The sequence below is a fragment of the Falco naumanni genome, chromosome Z (genome assembly GCF_017639655.2).
Source record: "Falco naumanni isolate bFalNau1 chromosome Z, bFalNau1.pat, whole genome shotgun sequence".
In the NCBI taxonomy this organism is placed as follows: domain Eukaryota; kingdom Metazoa; phylum Chordata; class Aves; order Falconiformes; family Falconidae; genus Falco; species Falco naumanni.
This window is the reverse complement of record NC_054080.1, coordinates 62,837,879-62,852,864: the sequence shown is the minus strand read 5'-3', so window position 1 is coordinate 62,852,864 and position 14,986 is coordinate 62,837,879. Positions and strand designations below refer to the sequence as shown.

The window sequence follows — 14,986 nt, the reverse complement described above, 5'->3', positions numbered from 1 at the left end:
AAGATCCAGAGGATTAAGGACACCAGTTGATTCCAGAAGTACATTTTTCATTTTATTCCAGTTTCTAACTTATGTTCATATCTGCTTGGCTACATCACAGTTCAAGTGCTGTTATACAGAAAGTCTTATCAGCTTTAAGACAAAGATCCTCCAAGAAGTTACTCTGATAATCAAGTTGGTTATTTGTATGTAAAATGATATCTAAATGATATCTAAAAATGACCAGGGAAAAAATCCTCAGTATTATCACAGCACCTGATCAGAACAGATGCAATCTGTCACAGTACTTCAGTACTGTACTAGCATTTATACAGCCCTCTCTACTGTCTCCCTATTGTCATGTAGCCTAAAAACATTGCAATGAACTACAAATTCCCCTCTATCTGCTGGTTTAAATCTCAATACTGACTTGGTAGAGATAAGAACTTGCGGTCTTGTCTTATAAAACCTATGTATAATTTTCAAAGAAATTTCTTATCTCAGTTATTAAAAACCAAATATTCTGTGCATGTGGGAAAAAAAAGAAAAGCATACATGTTCAGTATGGGCCATTCCAACTCCATCTTCAACTATTTGTTCTCCTCCTTCTATATGCTGAACAATTCCAACTAATTTTCTGGAATAATCTGAGATTTCTTCTGTGAAAGTTCTTATACAGTGGGCCATGTCTAAAATGGATGCACGAATCTGGTTTGCTTCTGGTTCCAAGACAGAATGCTATTAATTAAAAGCAACATATCAAAGATCAATCATAAATACCTTAATAATATTTTCCATTTTACTACATATTTAATATATATGTGTGTACGTATATGTGTGTGTATATATATATAGGAAAGGCAAGTAAGAATTTATAACCATCTTGCAATTTAAAATGTAATCAGGAGTTACAGATTATGCTGAGACTGAGATAGGCATCTAGCAATCACACAAACATACTAATCTGCCTGTTTACCACCATCAATTACAAAAAAAGAAGGGCAGTTAGACTGCACCAGGTTGGGTGAACCTAGTGTTCGCATAATGAAAACAATTTTCAGAACTGATGACTCAATGTTGTGAGAAGTTCAGAAAAGCATCAGATAAAGACACTGTCCATCTTAATACATAAGTAACTTATTGTGGTCTTAGAAATAATGTTTCTTTTCTTGTAATCTTATCATGGTAGTTATCTGAAATGCAGGGAAAGCAAAAGAACAGTATGAAGATACATCTATAAAGACATATTAAGAACCTACTTTCCTTTCTTGGTAATCTTTTATACTTTAATTGGATAAATAATTATGCAAGCCGCCCCATGGCGTAACTAGAAACAGATTATTAGCAGTACCTTATGACCTTGATGCTTCCCGTACTCTTTGCAGACACAACACATAAGAGGACTCGCCTGACAGCCCTCTTCTAAACAAACAAACTCAATAGCATGCACTTGGTGTTGGGAGCACATGGTCTTCTCGTGAGGCTTATCAGCAAGAGGTACGCGTCTGTGTTTCGCTAGTGTCTTTGTAGAATGAGTAAGCTGGGAACAGTCTGCACACAGGTGAGTGGCACAAACAGTGCAATACACAGATGCAACATGGGCTTCATCTTCATCGCAACGAATGATACTCTAACAACAACAAAAAAAAAAACAATGCTGAATTTGTTAACATTTAATCCCATACAAGCTTGGAAACAGACTTTCTGTAAAAGTTACAAACTAGTAAGTATTTGGACTACTTTGAAAACTAAGTTCTCAATAATTTTTTTTTACATAAAATACGTTTTCCTTTATAGTCAACTCCAATAAATTATTCTAGAAGTGTTCAGTGATTTCATAAATCCAAACTTCAGTCTAAGTTGTAAAGGTTTAGAGGGTAAAATTCATACTCCAATCATTTCCTCCAAAGCAATCATTAGAGAGAAAAGAATTACAGACAGACAAAACATCTAGGACAGTTACCTATTCCTAGAATGACACTGCATGATATTTCTTGCATACCAGTTGTTAATACTGAAATGGTTTTCATAGTGAAGTACTGTCACATGATGTAGTGATATCAAATAAATAAAAGGAACTACTTAAGAAGAGTTGAAGGCTTTAGGAAGAGTTTCCAGATTTTTTTAGAAATTTTAGAAAACTGTCCTTAAATCACTATAACTACAATATCCAAATAAGTAACCTTTTCTAAAAAACATACATGCCTAAAAGTAGGGGGAAATAGTATGTATGCTTGGCAATACTTCTTAATTTTCTGCTTTAGTCAGTACAGATTAGCATTTGAGTATGGAACTATTGAAGCCTTAATACTAGATACTGAAAGAAAACAACAGCATTATTAGTGAAATCACATTTGGCAAAGAACTGATATTTCTTTTCTATCTAGAGATAAATTAAAGCAAATGTAGCAAACTTGGCTTTTTTTAAAACCGAGTACCTCTCCAGATAGACCGATGGCTTCTTCTGCTGTCCCACACTGCCCAACAGGTCCATTCTGCAACCGTTCCAAGAGTTCCAACAACGCAAAATTCTTTTTCAAGCCCCAGACACCAGAGTCTCCTATTTTTCAGGAAGAGTTAAATGAAGGGGAGACGTAAAAAAAACCCTCAAGCAAACACCATCATGAGCAGTTTCACAAACCACAGCTGAGATTCCAACAAATATTAAGAGCACATTAACTACAGTGACATTAGCTAAAATGAGATACAACTATCACTTTTTCTCTGTAAGCTCACACCTTTCCACCCCCTCCTTCCTTCCATCACAGAACTATTTAATATTTATGCAGATTTTTCCTGCTTAAAAGATTTCACAATTATTAAAAATTTACAAAAACTCAGTAAATACACTTATAAAGTAATCCACAATAGCTAACAACTAAGGACTACAAGGAACACACAAACTCTGATTTTTATCATAAAAATTCGTATTTTGCCTAACTACATGAGTGAACATTTCTACTAATGGAAGCTTTGAAGAATTTACACTGACAAACCTCATATTCCATGAATCACAAAATGCAACACCTACTGCAGATCTCAGTCCAGTAAAAACCTGAATAAGATTTAAAACAATATTCAGAAAGACCCATATACACTATTTAATATAGCGAAAAAGATACCTCCTACTTCCTTGAGCAAAGCAGAAATCTGTGTCTACTCCTGTATCATCCTCAGTTTGTAGAAGTTCACATGAAACAACATGATGAAAAGCAAAACCAGGATTGCATCCCAATGACTGCTGCTAAATGCTACCTGCATAGTCCATGTAGCATACGAGAACCCTAGTCATTGCTTCTCAAAGAAAGTACCATCCTTTGACTTTTCTCAGCATAATTATCATAAATTTAAAACCATTTTCTCTGCCAGAAGGCAAAGGTCCCTCAAGAGATCACCTTTGTGCACTGGCTCATTACTCTTTAGTCATTACTGAATCACATGCTAGTTGAGGTTGGAAGGGACCTCTGGACATAACCTTGCCCAGTCCTCTTACTCAAGCAGGATCACCTAGAGCTGGCTGCTAAGGTCCAGACAGCTTCTGAAGATCTCCAAGGAGGGAGATTCCACCACCTCTTTGGGCAAGTTGTGTCAGAGTGTGGTTACCCTCACAGTCAAAATTGTTTCCTTATGTACAGACAGAACTTCTTGTGCCTCAGTTTGTGCACACAGCCTCTAGTTCTTGTCACCAGACGCACTGAAAAAAGCCTGGTTCTGTCTTACTCTCCCTTGAGATATTTGCCCAAAATATCTCAGCCTTTCCTCATATGAAAGATACACCAGGCCCTTTATTGTCTTACAGGCCTTTTACTCCAGTAGCTATTATCTCTCTTGTACTGGGGAGCCCCAAACTGGATACAGTACTCTAGGTCTAGCCTCACCAGTGCGGAGGACAGGGGAAGGATCACCACCCTGGCCTTGCTGGCAACGTTCCTCCAAGATACTGTTCGCTTTCTTTGCTGCAACAACATACCAGGTAAACCAGGACCTCCAGGTCCTTTTCTGCAAAGCCACCCTTCAGTTGGTTGGCTCATTCTCTTCTCAAATGAGAGAATTAAAATCACACTATCTCAAGTTGGAAGGGACCCATAAAGATCATTGAGTCCAACTCCCTGCTCCTCACAGGTCTCTGAAACTAAACCACATGACTAAGAAAATCATGCAGACACTACCTGAATTCTTGACAGGCTTGGTGCTGTGACCACTTCCCTGGGGAGCCTGTCCCAGTGACTGACCACCATCTCAGGAAAGAACCTTTTCCTGATCTCCAGTCTGAACTTGCCCTGATGCAGCTTCATTCCTTCTCCTCGTGTCCTATCGCTGGTCACCAGGGAGAGGAGATCAGCACCTCCCCTCCACTGCCCCCCTTGAGGAAGTTGCAGGCTGCGATGAGGTCACCCCTCAGCCTTCTCTTCCCCAAGCTGAGCAAACCAAGTGACCTCAGCTGCTCCTCACAAGTTTTGCCCTTGAGGCCTTTCACCATCTGGGTCACCCCTCTCTGGACACACTGTAACAGTTTGATATCCTTCTTGTACTGCGCTGCCCCAAACTGCACACTGTACTCGAGGTGGGGCCACACCAGTGCAGTGTAGAGTGGGACAGTCACCTCCCTGGACTGGTTGGCCGTGCTGTGCTTCATGCACCCCAGGACATGGTTGGCCCTTCTGGCTGCCAGGACACACTGATGACTCATGTTGAACTTGTCATCAACCCAACTCCCCAGATCTCTTTCTGTGGGGCTGCTCTCCAGCCTCTCATCCCCCAGTGTGTATATATAACCAGGATTACCTCAGGATTAAACTTCTCTGCTTTGTCTACATTCTTTTTTGTGAGGTGACCAACCACATCAAACAACAGAATAACATTATCTCTGATTCTCCTTTTGCTGTTGACATATTTTAAAAAGCCCTTTTTGTTGTCCTTCACAGTGCTGACCAGCCTGAACTCTAATCGAGCTTTGGCCACATGAATTTTCTCCCTACAGTGCTGAACAGCATCTCTGTAGCCTCCTGCGTCACCTGTCCTTGCTTCCAATGTCTGTACACTTTCTTCTTCTGCCTAAGTTCTAGAAGATCCCTGCCTAGTCAAGCCAGCATTTTGCCTTACCTGCTTGACACTCTGAAATTGCCTGCTCCTGCACTTTTAAGGCATGGCTCTTCAGAAGTGATTTAGATGTAATGCAGAAAGCACCTAGCAACTTCCTCTCAGCAGAGCTGTTATATATAAAAGAAAAAAAACCAAACATATTTTAGTAGTATGCTATCAGACATTCCTCAGATGGGATGTTTGCCATTTTTAGGGATCGAGTATGCATCTCCTCAATGCACAACATCTAGAAAGTTATATTTGATCAACTGCAATAAGCTGACTACCATTGCTGAATCACATTTACTATTGAAAATTAGGAATGACCAATTTCGGATAGATGATCAGAGAACACACAGGTGTTTTTGATGTAGCTTAGTGTTGAATTCGCTATGAATTTCCAGAATGAGTGTCAGCTGTGTGCGTAGGTTTGGGTTTTTCTTCTTTAAAATCCAAGGTGGATCAACTTGTGAAGTTGTTTATTGCCCAAACTAAGCCCTTATTACTGCATAAGCCCTTATTACTGCACAGTTTAGAATCAGTTTAACTACCCCTAACTGACACTAACAAGCCTGTTTCTATACAATATCAATACATGTCAGTCCAGGTAGAGAGTGTTAATACTTGCTAACAAAGTGTAATTTGGAAGGGTCAAGTAAAGACATGCGCATGTGCTCTTCCTCCATCCTCAATGCTATGATGAGCTCTTCTGCTGTTGTCACAGAGATTTTATTATGCTCAGTTCACCAAAGCTGGTAGAACACAGGTATATAAACCAAACCTCCACATATCGTGTTTTCCTAACAAATATCACAGAATTAACCCACAAATGCCTATGATCTTGTAACATTATTTTTACCAGCTCTTGAAACAACATAATTGACAGCAAAGACCAGCTCAAGAAATTACTTAATTATATCCAGCATTTCTGCTGAATACTAACAGAGCACTTCGGTGCACTGAAAGGCAGGCAAAATGTGGACATTGGTTTCACCAATAACATTGCCCTGACCTCTTTGGCAGATTTTTTACTGAAGTGTACAGAATCTGCTAACTTCAGGAAAAGAAACGGAGGGTGTGTGTGTGTGTCTGGTAGCTTTGAGTAGAGTGATAGATAGCACCACATTACCAGCAGTGCCCAGGGTAGTGACAGATGTACATTTACGTAATTAAGAAGGTGCCTGGGAACACCACCTTGTATTTAAACAGAATCTGTAAGACCCAAAATCAACTATTCTATCTTATGATGGAACTTTTGAACTGTTTGTAAGACAGGAAGAGGTTAATGCAGTTACTTTTTAGAGGTAGAACATCATGATCTGAACAAAACTGCATATGCATGCTGCTTTTGTAATTCAAATATTTGTTTTGTACTTTATGCAAACATACCCATACAAGAATGAGCCAAACTTAGTGAACTTCTGCTGTTCACCTGTAAAAAAAATAATACATAACTTCTGTACTAAATTCAATTAACTGCTTTATTCAATTTACACTTCTCTTCAAGCATGATCTGGAAAACATAATTTTGGAAAACAATACCAGACCTGGAAAAAAATTGGGTTGCCTCTCATAAGCCAGTTGCACAGAACAGCAACTGGAGGCTGAGATTGGTTCCCAAAGATGCCTAAAAACTATTGACATTTTCAGTCCACATATCTGGTGTTAAGTCTGCATCTGACATGAATGCACAGAAGCTGCATTCTATGCATGTTTCCAAAGACAAAGCCCAGGCTACCTGAGTTATCTGGTTCTCCAGAGTGCTGTTTCACAACTCCTACATTATGCTGCCCTGTTGTGGCTTGGTAGGCATGTGCCCTTTGTATCCTTCTGGAATTCAGATGTCATCCCACTGATCCTACACAGACATTAAGTCTTCTTTCCTCAGTACTGAGATTTATCAAACACTCCACAGATTTTGATGTATCATGAGAGTGAAAGTGTTGTTCCAAATTAACAGACGCCAATTATTATGAGCAGCAAGCAGTTATGAGAACCATCTAGCAAAGCTAATTACCCATCCCAAATACTCATGTTCCACTGCTTCTCAGCTTGGTACACAGTCAAGAGAATAATCAGCATTTTCACCATTCTAAGAATATGGAACTTCAGCTCCCACAGGAGTCTGGATTTGCAGCACACAGAGAGTATACACTGCTATAAAGGCTCCTTGTAGAATTATACAAGCACCGTTCAAATATTGTCACTACATAAAAGGCAATGCTTTTAAGAGCTAGGTTTCTTACAATATTGTTTGCAAGGAAGCGCACACAAAAGCAAACAAAAAAAACCCAAATCCAAAAATATCTGCAAGTTCTCCTACCTTCAGCTTCAGCTTGTTGAGAATTATTCTCTGTACTGGTTTTGGCTGGGACTGAGTTAATTTTTTTTAATAGTAGCTGGTTTGGGGCTATGTTTTGTACTTGTGGTCAAAACAGTGACGATAATACACCTGTATTTTAGCTATTGCTGAGCAGTGCTTACACAGTATGGTTGCCTTTTTTCGTTTCTCATGCTGCTCCACCAGTGGACAGGCTGGGGGTACACAAGAAGCTGGGAGGGGATACAGCTGGAACAGCTGACCCCAACTGACCACAGGGATATTCCATACAATATAACATCATGCTCAGCAATAAAAGCTGGGGGGGAAGAAGAAGGAAGTGGGGTAATGTTCACGGTTATAGCACCTGTCTTCCCAAGTAACCACCACAAGTGATGGAGCCTGGCTTTCCCAGAAACTGCTAAACACGTGCCTGGCAGTGGGAAGCAGTGAATGAATTCCTTGTTTGTTTGCTTGTGTGCGCAGCTTTTGTTTTACCTATTGAACTGCCTTTGTCTCAACCCACTTTTGCCCTTCCAGTCCTCTCCTCTGTTCCACTGCAGGGGAGTGAGCAAGTGGCTCCATGGGGCTGAGTTGCCCCCCAGGGTTAAACCACAATGTTGTCTTTTACTTCAGAAGCTATGAAACAAGAAAAATGAGACTGGCTTTCAATCTTAAGGCTTCAAAATTGCTTGAAATTCATGCAAGTGCTTTTACTGCCTGACAATGTTTTTCCTGCAGTACTGTTTCAAATAGCAGAGCTGCATTACATGGCTAGGCAAAATTACATGGAAGACTGGCATGCTCACATGCCAACTGCTTTCCCATCAGAGGAGGCAGAGCAAGGATGCATGCCACATCTGTCCAAAGTGAGGGCAACAATGCTACAGTAGCTCTGAAGAGACATGTGAACAGGAATCAACACATCCACACTGTATACTTTATTGTCACATGTAACTTCCAGTTTTCCCACATAAAACTTTCTTTCATAGGCATGCCTCCCTGACCCAACCCCCCTCCAGTTTAAATCATCAACCATAATATTCTCAGTGGCTAAACTGAATAGTGAATGCTGTATCACTTACCTAAAGGATGACACAGCTATGTTTAGTTAAAGTCGGGAAATGTCCAAGGACCCTTACTGCCACATGACGGATAACAGACTGCTAAGCCCTTGGGTTGGTTATCTTTAGAAGGGACATTTTGTCTTAGATCCCTGTTGTACATGCAACATGGTAAGATGGAGACTTTAAACATGGCCGCTAAGGAATAGAGTCTGCGCAGAGACAACTCCTCAAGGACATTGTGCAGGCGCAAGATACTTAAATGAATTCTCAGAATTGTAATGAATAAACAATTTATTGGTCGCTTGTATAAAGGGGGGACTGAAAAGTCCCCTCGGTGTGCATGACTTCGGTGGAGCGGTCCCCCATGCACCCAGCGCTGCTGAATAAAGATAGCCTCTGCTCGCCTGCATGTTGCTGACTGATTCTTCAAATCAATTTGGCACCCCAGATGGGACCTCCTCTGCTCGGCTGCGGGACCCATTGAGAGCGGGTACTCCCTAGGGTACCCACGGGGATTTTCCCAGAGGGGCTCCTCATCTCATCTGGATCATCGCAGGAGCAGACACGGACTCCATCTTACAGAGTGAAGGTACCATCTTTATTCAAATATATATTAATTGTGAATATTATATTAACCTTATATTTTAAACAGTACATGGTCAGCATGAAGAGAAAACCAAGTCAGAATATCCAAAGCAGAACTAATTTACTGGAATATCACCAACAGAAAAGATACGTCTATAGCTATTCTGTGTTTCTCGTTCATAATTTAAAGCTGTCAGAAGAAGCAAAGTCAAATGCTTTTAATTCCTTCCTTTAACTTCTTATATAGCTTGAGATTTGATAATACATACCATACGCTGTTAGTGCACTGTTGATCTTGCACTACATAGAAAAACAAGCAAACTTATGTATCAACTATTAACCAACTAAACCCAGAATTTATAACCAGTAAGCACCCTATAAAATATGCATTACCAAGAGAAAGTAATGTCTCATTTCACCACATCTACCATAAAGTCTGTGTATTTGAGAAAAAGCCACTTTGCTTCTTTTTACACTAAACCTACTACAAAATTACTACGTACTCGACACACATTTTGGACACATCTGATCCAGTGTTTATTTTACATTTAAAAACACTAAAAGATGAGTCGTGAAAATACATCTATTTAATCTCTTGGACTCGCTCAAATTCTGCTTTGATTGCAAATGTATGAGTCTAGTGATCTCATCCTTGGGCCTACAAGGGATGTTCATGCGCATTACAAAACCACTACAGACTATGACTGTCTCTTCTCAAAAGGAGATAAGACAATGACTAGCAGGAAGAGTGCCAGCCAGGAATGAGCCAGTGACAATGAAAATGCTAAGACTGAAAGACCAGACTTTTCAAATGCACTTTCAAAAGAATAAAGCTTGTCTGCAAAAGAATTATAAATAATGCAAGGAATGAAGGAGCAACTTTTGTCTAAATGTCTGAACAAAGCTAGGAGTATGTTATGTTATAGCTACATTTTCTTGCACAATGTTTTGAGGTTTTACCTTGGTACTCAAACACTAGCAAAAGAATATATAAATGTAAACAATACCAATGGGATGGATTCCAGGAAGAATGCTAACATGTGCATACATCAGTTCAAAAAGTTCTAATGACAGAAAATAGTTTCAGACCTGTAATAATGATGTTGGTAAGGAGAGCTCACCTGAGCCATAAACTGTTAAAGGCTTCCTTAGCAGAGCTGCTCAGCTGAAAATCAAAAGCCAGAGCCTCCAAAGCTGTTATATAAGCACATCCTTCCCAACAGTTCATTGGTCCATGTGATATGGAGAAATAGTGTGAAATGGGGACGCTTAACACCGACTGTGATTGTATATGTCTACTCAGGAATGTGGGTATGGTGACTGGTCATGGGTGCGGTGTCTGTTCACATAGGCACACAGCTCTGAGGAGACAACTACAGTTTTTGAGGAGACGCCTGCCCCTCTTCCTCTAACAAAGGGGAGACGGGGAGACGCCTGCCCTTCTTTCTCTAACAAAGGGGCTATTTAAAAGAGAATGAGAGAAGATGAGAGACATTCAAATGCTATCTAGAGGGAGGGAGTGCTAAGTCTCCTTGCTGGAGAAGATGGGATGGTCACAAGAACATGAATCACCTACAAACCTGCAAGACCACCACATTCCAGGAAACGGACTGATAAGCTAATTAACATACGAAGCGGGGTTTAGGTAACAAATATGTATAGGCGCTAATTGAATATTCATTTGTTTCATTGTATAAATGTGGGATGGTTCGTCACTTCGGGTATGCACGCTTGTGGAGGAGCGATCCCCCGTGCATCTGCGCGCAATAAACATACCTACTTTATAACTTTCGAGTTATAGAGTCTAATTCCGCACGTCACATGTATTAAAAAAAAAAACCCAAAACCCAAAACCAACCCACTAACCCAATGCAGGAAGACAACAGAAAGCAGTTTGCAAGAAATGTTTCACCTCTTCTCCTAGATAAAGACACTTTTAATGAAAAGGCATTCAGAGGAGACTTCTTCTATGAAGACCATTTTCCAGATTTTCCCCTAAATATACTGCCCGAGTCAACATGATCTCCAGAATATATTCCTTCAAAATTTTGAAAATTGAAAAAGATTTTCCATTACATGTTTTTGGTTAAAGAATGTTAATCTAGATAGGTAGAAGATAACCTCTAGACTGATCACATACTTTCAACATGTACACCTCACATACTTTCAACAGGTACACCACGTGGTTTGGGCAGGCTTTAGTCCTACCAATTCATTAGTAATTATTTTCTCTCATACCAAGGTTTTATGAATTATTAGAATATTTTGGTAAGCATGTAAATGAGGTGTTGTCAATTTTCTCTTGCAGACTCCACATTTCCAGAAATTCTGATTGAGAAAGTACCCCTAATCCTGCCTTCCCATAGTTTTTTTTAATATATATATACACACATACACACGTTTATATAAGCAACATGCCAGTACATTTAAACCAAGTGTCCACTTCAGAAAGGAGAAAATACAGCTATACCTATACATACATAGATCCCTGAGTATTTCTTCCAAAAAGCTCCCTTTTAAAATATTCCTTGGGAAAACCTGGACAAATATAGGATTAAGTGATTTAGTGGTAAGAGCAAAGGAAAACAATCACCTTTATCCAAACTGTACAGGCTAAATGACCAACTAAAAGCATGTGTAAAATCCACAGTTACTTATTTAGGAACTTTGTTCAACACAGGTAGCTTTACACCCTGATTATACAGCTTCTCTTTCAACAGAACTTTCTCTTGGCAGTGTTCCTATAACCCAGATTTAGATACTAAACCGCCTCCTGAGACTACTTCATTAAATGGCAGAATTGGCAGTTGCAGAAATGGGTGAAAATGGCGCTTGCTTTCTCGCATGCCCTGAAATGGGAGGGAAGGATAAGAAGTTCCCTGGGCACACAGTTGCCATGACTCCCTGTCAGCTCCACTCCTGAGCTCTCAGAAGGAAACAGAACTACAAGAGCAGTAATTTAACCAACAGCAGTAACTGCCAAGTGATCAGAGCAAGACAAAAAAAGCAGAGATGCCTCAAAGAGGAGTCATGATGAGCTGCACTCCACAAACCATCCCATTTTTACATGCTGAAAGCAATAATATTTCTCAAGGCAGTTGTTATGGACATGGTAAGACTAAAAGTGTCTATGACCCTCTTCTGCCCCGACTCAAATCCCCAGACAGAACATTTTTATTTACATTCACAGAACTATTTTTACTTCCAAGCTGTTTTGCTAAAATGTTCTACCTATCAGTTTTTGATCACAGTATATAATCCTTCTTTCTAGTACTAGCCAGCAGGACACAAGTCTACTAGCTTATCCTGGACTCAAAAGTTGAAGCTTTTCTTCCCACTTCCTATCTATAGGAGCCTTAAGAGTTTAATAACGTTTCATTATGTTCCATCAGAAGCTCCTCTTCTTATGCAAGATGAAAAAACCTTAGGTGCTTTTACAAAGCGTCATTTTTCTTAAACCTGAAATCCACAAGGAATATAATAGGATACTTTCAGATAGCTGGGAAAAAAATGACCAATAAAAATTAAGAAGTGACAAGTTTCCCATCTTAATGAAAATGGTACTTATACTTTACAAGATACAAGCAGTGGTCTTGGACAGAAATGTTTCACAACAGTAGGACTGAATATTGTGCTCTAACAGTCTCCTCCTTAAAAGCACACTTCAAGAAATCTCACGCAGCTGTACAGTCATAGGTAAAAAGTAAAATAAATCATGACCCTTTTAACCGCATCTTCTAGACTAGCAGTCATTCATGATGCTCACACTTATGAACTCCCTCCCCCTAGAAAATAAACCCTTCTTTCATATGAGACTGATTATTTCTTTTCCTGACTCCTATTTCCATGAAAGCATCCAAAGAGTGCCTTAATAGCCCTCTCCATTTGATCTGCAATCTAGCAGATTCACTTACCAGAAAGTAAATTCTTATTTTAGCATATTCTATATATAAATATTTCTTTCATGGATTACCACATTACAGATCTCCCTCTCTGATGATTCTCCTTCTTCCAATAGCTTTTTTCCCCCCATGCTGGAGCCAGTTCTATTAACAAGTCCTTCTCAGTACAAATTCTTCTGATAACTTGTTTCCTCTGTAACCCTATGTTAAACAGGCAATTGCTATTCCGAAGGAAACATAAGCATGGGTCATCTTTTGCCTAAAATAAACCACCACTGCTGGATAAAAGCTGTACCTTATCCTTTCAAATCCTGTCTGCAGGCCCTCCTACAGTATGGAAATTCCTGTTGGTAGCCTGCTGCTGTCAGTTACTTCATATATAGAATTACTGTACATTTTAAAAATCAGGCTTGTTACCACTGATACTTCCCTCTGTATCACTTCATCATGTACCCAGACAAATCTGCTCATCAAAGAAACTACCCATTTAACTGCACGGTTTACTTACTGTTTAGGACAACAGAAAACTCATTCAGGATCCCTTAGATGCTAGTTTAACACAGAGTAGTCCCTTTGTAAACACAGGTGTGCAAAAAGACTTCAAGGTATAAAGCTTGCAAGCCCAGGCTCAAGAAGATAAAGTCTTGACTTTCTTTTTTTAAGACATCTATTTTACTAATGCTTAACAGTGCTTCTCTGAATGAAGAGGAACACTGCACATTCATTACTTGGACATATCACTAAGTGGAGCATTCAGAAACTATATCTAGCCTTATATTCTAGTTATCCCTGGCTGACAGGTTTTAAGAACTTCAGACTTACATCTTCTTACCTAGTTCAGTAACTTGTCGATCAAATGGACAACGAACTGCTCTGCCATGGAGGGGAAGCCGGGTAAGACAGTCATGGCAGACAGTATGGCCACACAAAAGCAGCCGGGGAACTTTGTCACCTTGTAAAGAAAATACATCTTCACAGACTCCACACTCAAGAACCTATAATTTAAAAAGAGGCCATATTTGGTCTTGATGTGACAAAAAAAGCAAAACTTCGCAGTTTACTTTACAGAAGTTCCTGCAATCACAGCAGATAAACCGAATCATTAATTTTCCTTTGTACACCCAAATAACGATAATATAAATGATTTGTTAAAAAAATAAAGACAGGAACAGAACGTTTTAACTCTTCAGCATCCCACCTGAAGTTCTTGCGCACTTCATTTAATGAACTCCCACAAGAGAAGTCCACTAGTCAAGCAGCACAATTAAGTATGTAGAAACGTCCTCACAGGAGGAGGAAAGGGAGGGCAAGACCCTGCCAAAGCAGGCTATGAGCCAGTGGAGAAAGCTTCCATTCGTAGCTAATACATATAACAAGGTCAGTCATACCAAGTTAGCCATTTATGAAACTGCAAACACAGCATCCGGGTAGCAAAAGCAAACAGGAGGGGACCAGAACATCTTAAACGGCTAATAAGAAGCAAAATTGATCGTCATTTAGAAAAAAAAACCCACCACAACCAAAACCCAAACAACCACCAGAACCAAACCCCACCGACGCTCCCCACGACAGGGCCTGCTAACCCGCGCGGCGCGCCCGCGCCCTGCAGAGCGCTGCCCTTTGCGGCCGGGGCCGGCGCTGCGCAGAGGCCTCCCGCCCGCATCGCGCTCCGAGCAGCGCGCAGCGCCGCGGCTCCGGGCGGGCGAGGCCGGTAAAGGGCCAGGGAAGCGGCTGCCCGGCCCGGCCCGAGACGAACGCCGGCGCCTCAGGGGACGACTCCTGCCCTGAAGACCCCTCGTAGCCGTGCTTCCCCTTCCCCCCGGTGGTGCCGGCCCGCAACCCCGCAACGCCCTGCCACGCTCGGCAGCGGCCGAGCCAGACGGTGCAAAGGGCCGGACAGCCCGTCTCACCTTCACTGCGGCGCTAGCCGGGCCGCGGCCACTGCTACCGGGCCCCCGGCCGCTGTCCTGCCCGGTACCAGCCTCGACCTTGTTTACGCCGAGGGCGGCCATCTTGCGGCGGGCGGGGCGGAGCGGCGCGGCCACCGCCCC

The 14,986-nt window shown here is 40.9% G+C and overlaps 1 protein-coding gene across 2 annotated transcripts in view; it reads right to left on the bottom strand.

The window, feature by feature from the left end:
- Positions 1-14,986, bottom strand: part of TRIM23 (tripartite motif containing 23) — a 24,986-nt gene extending 10,000 nt beyond the window's left edge. For both annotated transcript variants that reach the window (XM_040579317.1, XM_040579318.1), the window contains exons 1-5: positions 14,846-14,986; positions 13,768-13,930; positions 2,418-2,539; positions 1,331-1,609; positions 535-717 (exon numbers count right to left, since the gene is read on the bottom strand). In XM_040579317.1, coding sequence (XP_040435251.1) covers positions 535-717; positions 1,331-1,609; positions 2,418-2,539; positions 13,768-13,930; positions 14,846-14,947 — 849 coding nt within the window. In that variant the 5' untranslated portion in view covers positions 14,948-14,986. The remainder of the gene's footprint in view (positions 1-534; positions 718-1,330; positions 1,610-2,417; positions 2,540-13,767; positions 13,931-14,845) is intronic.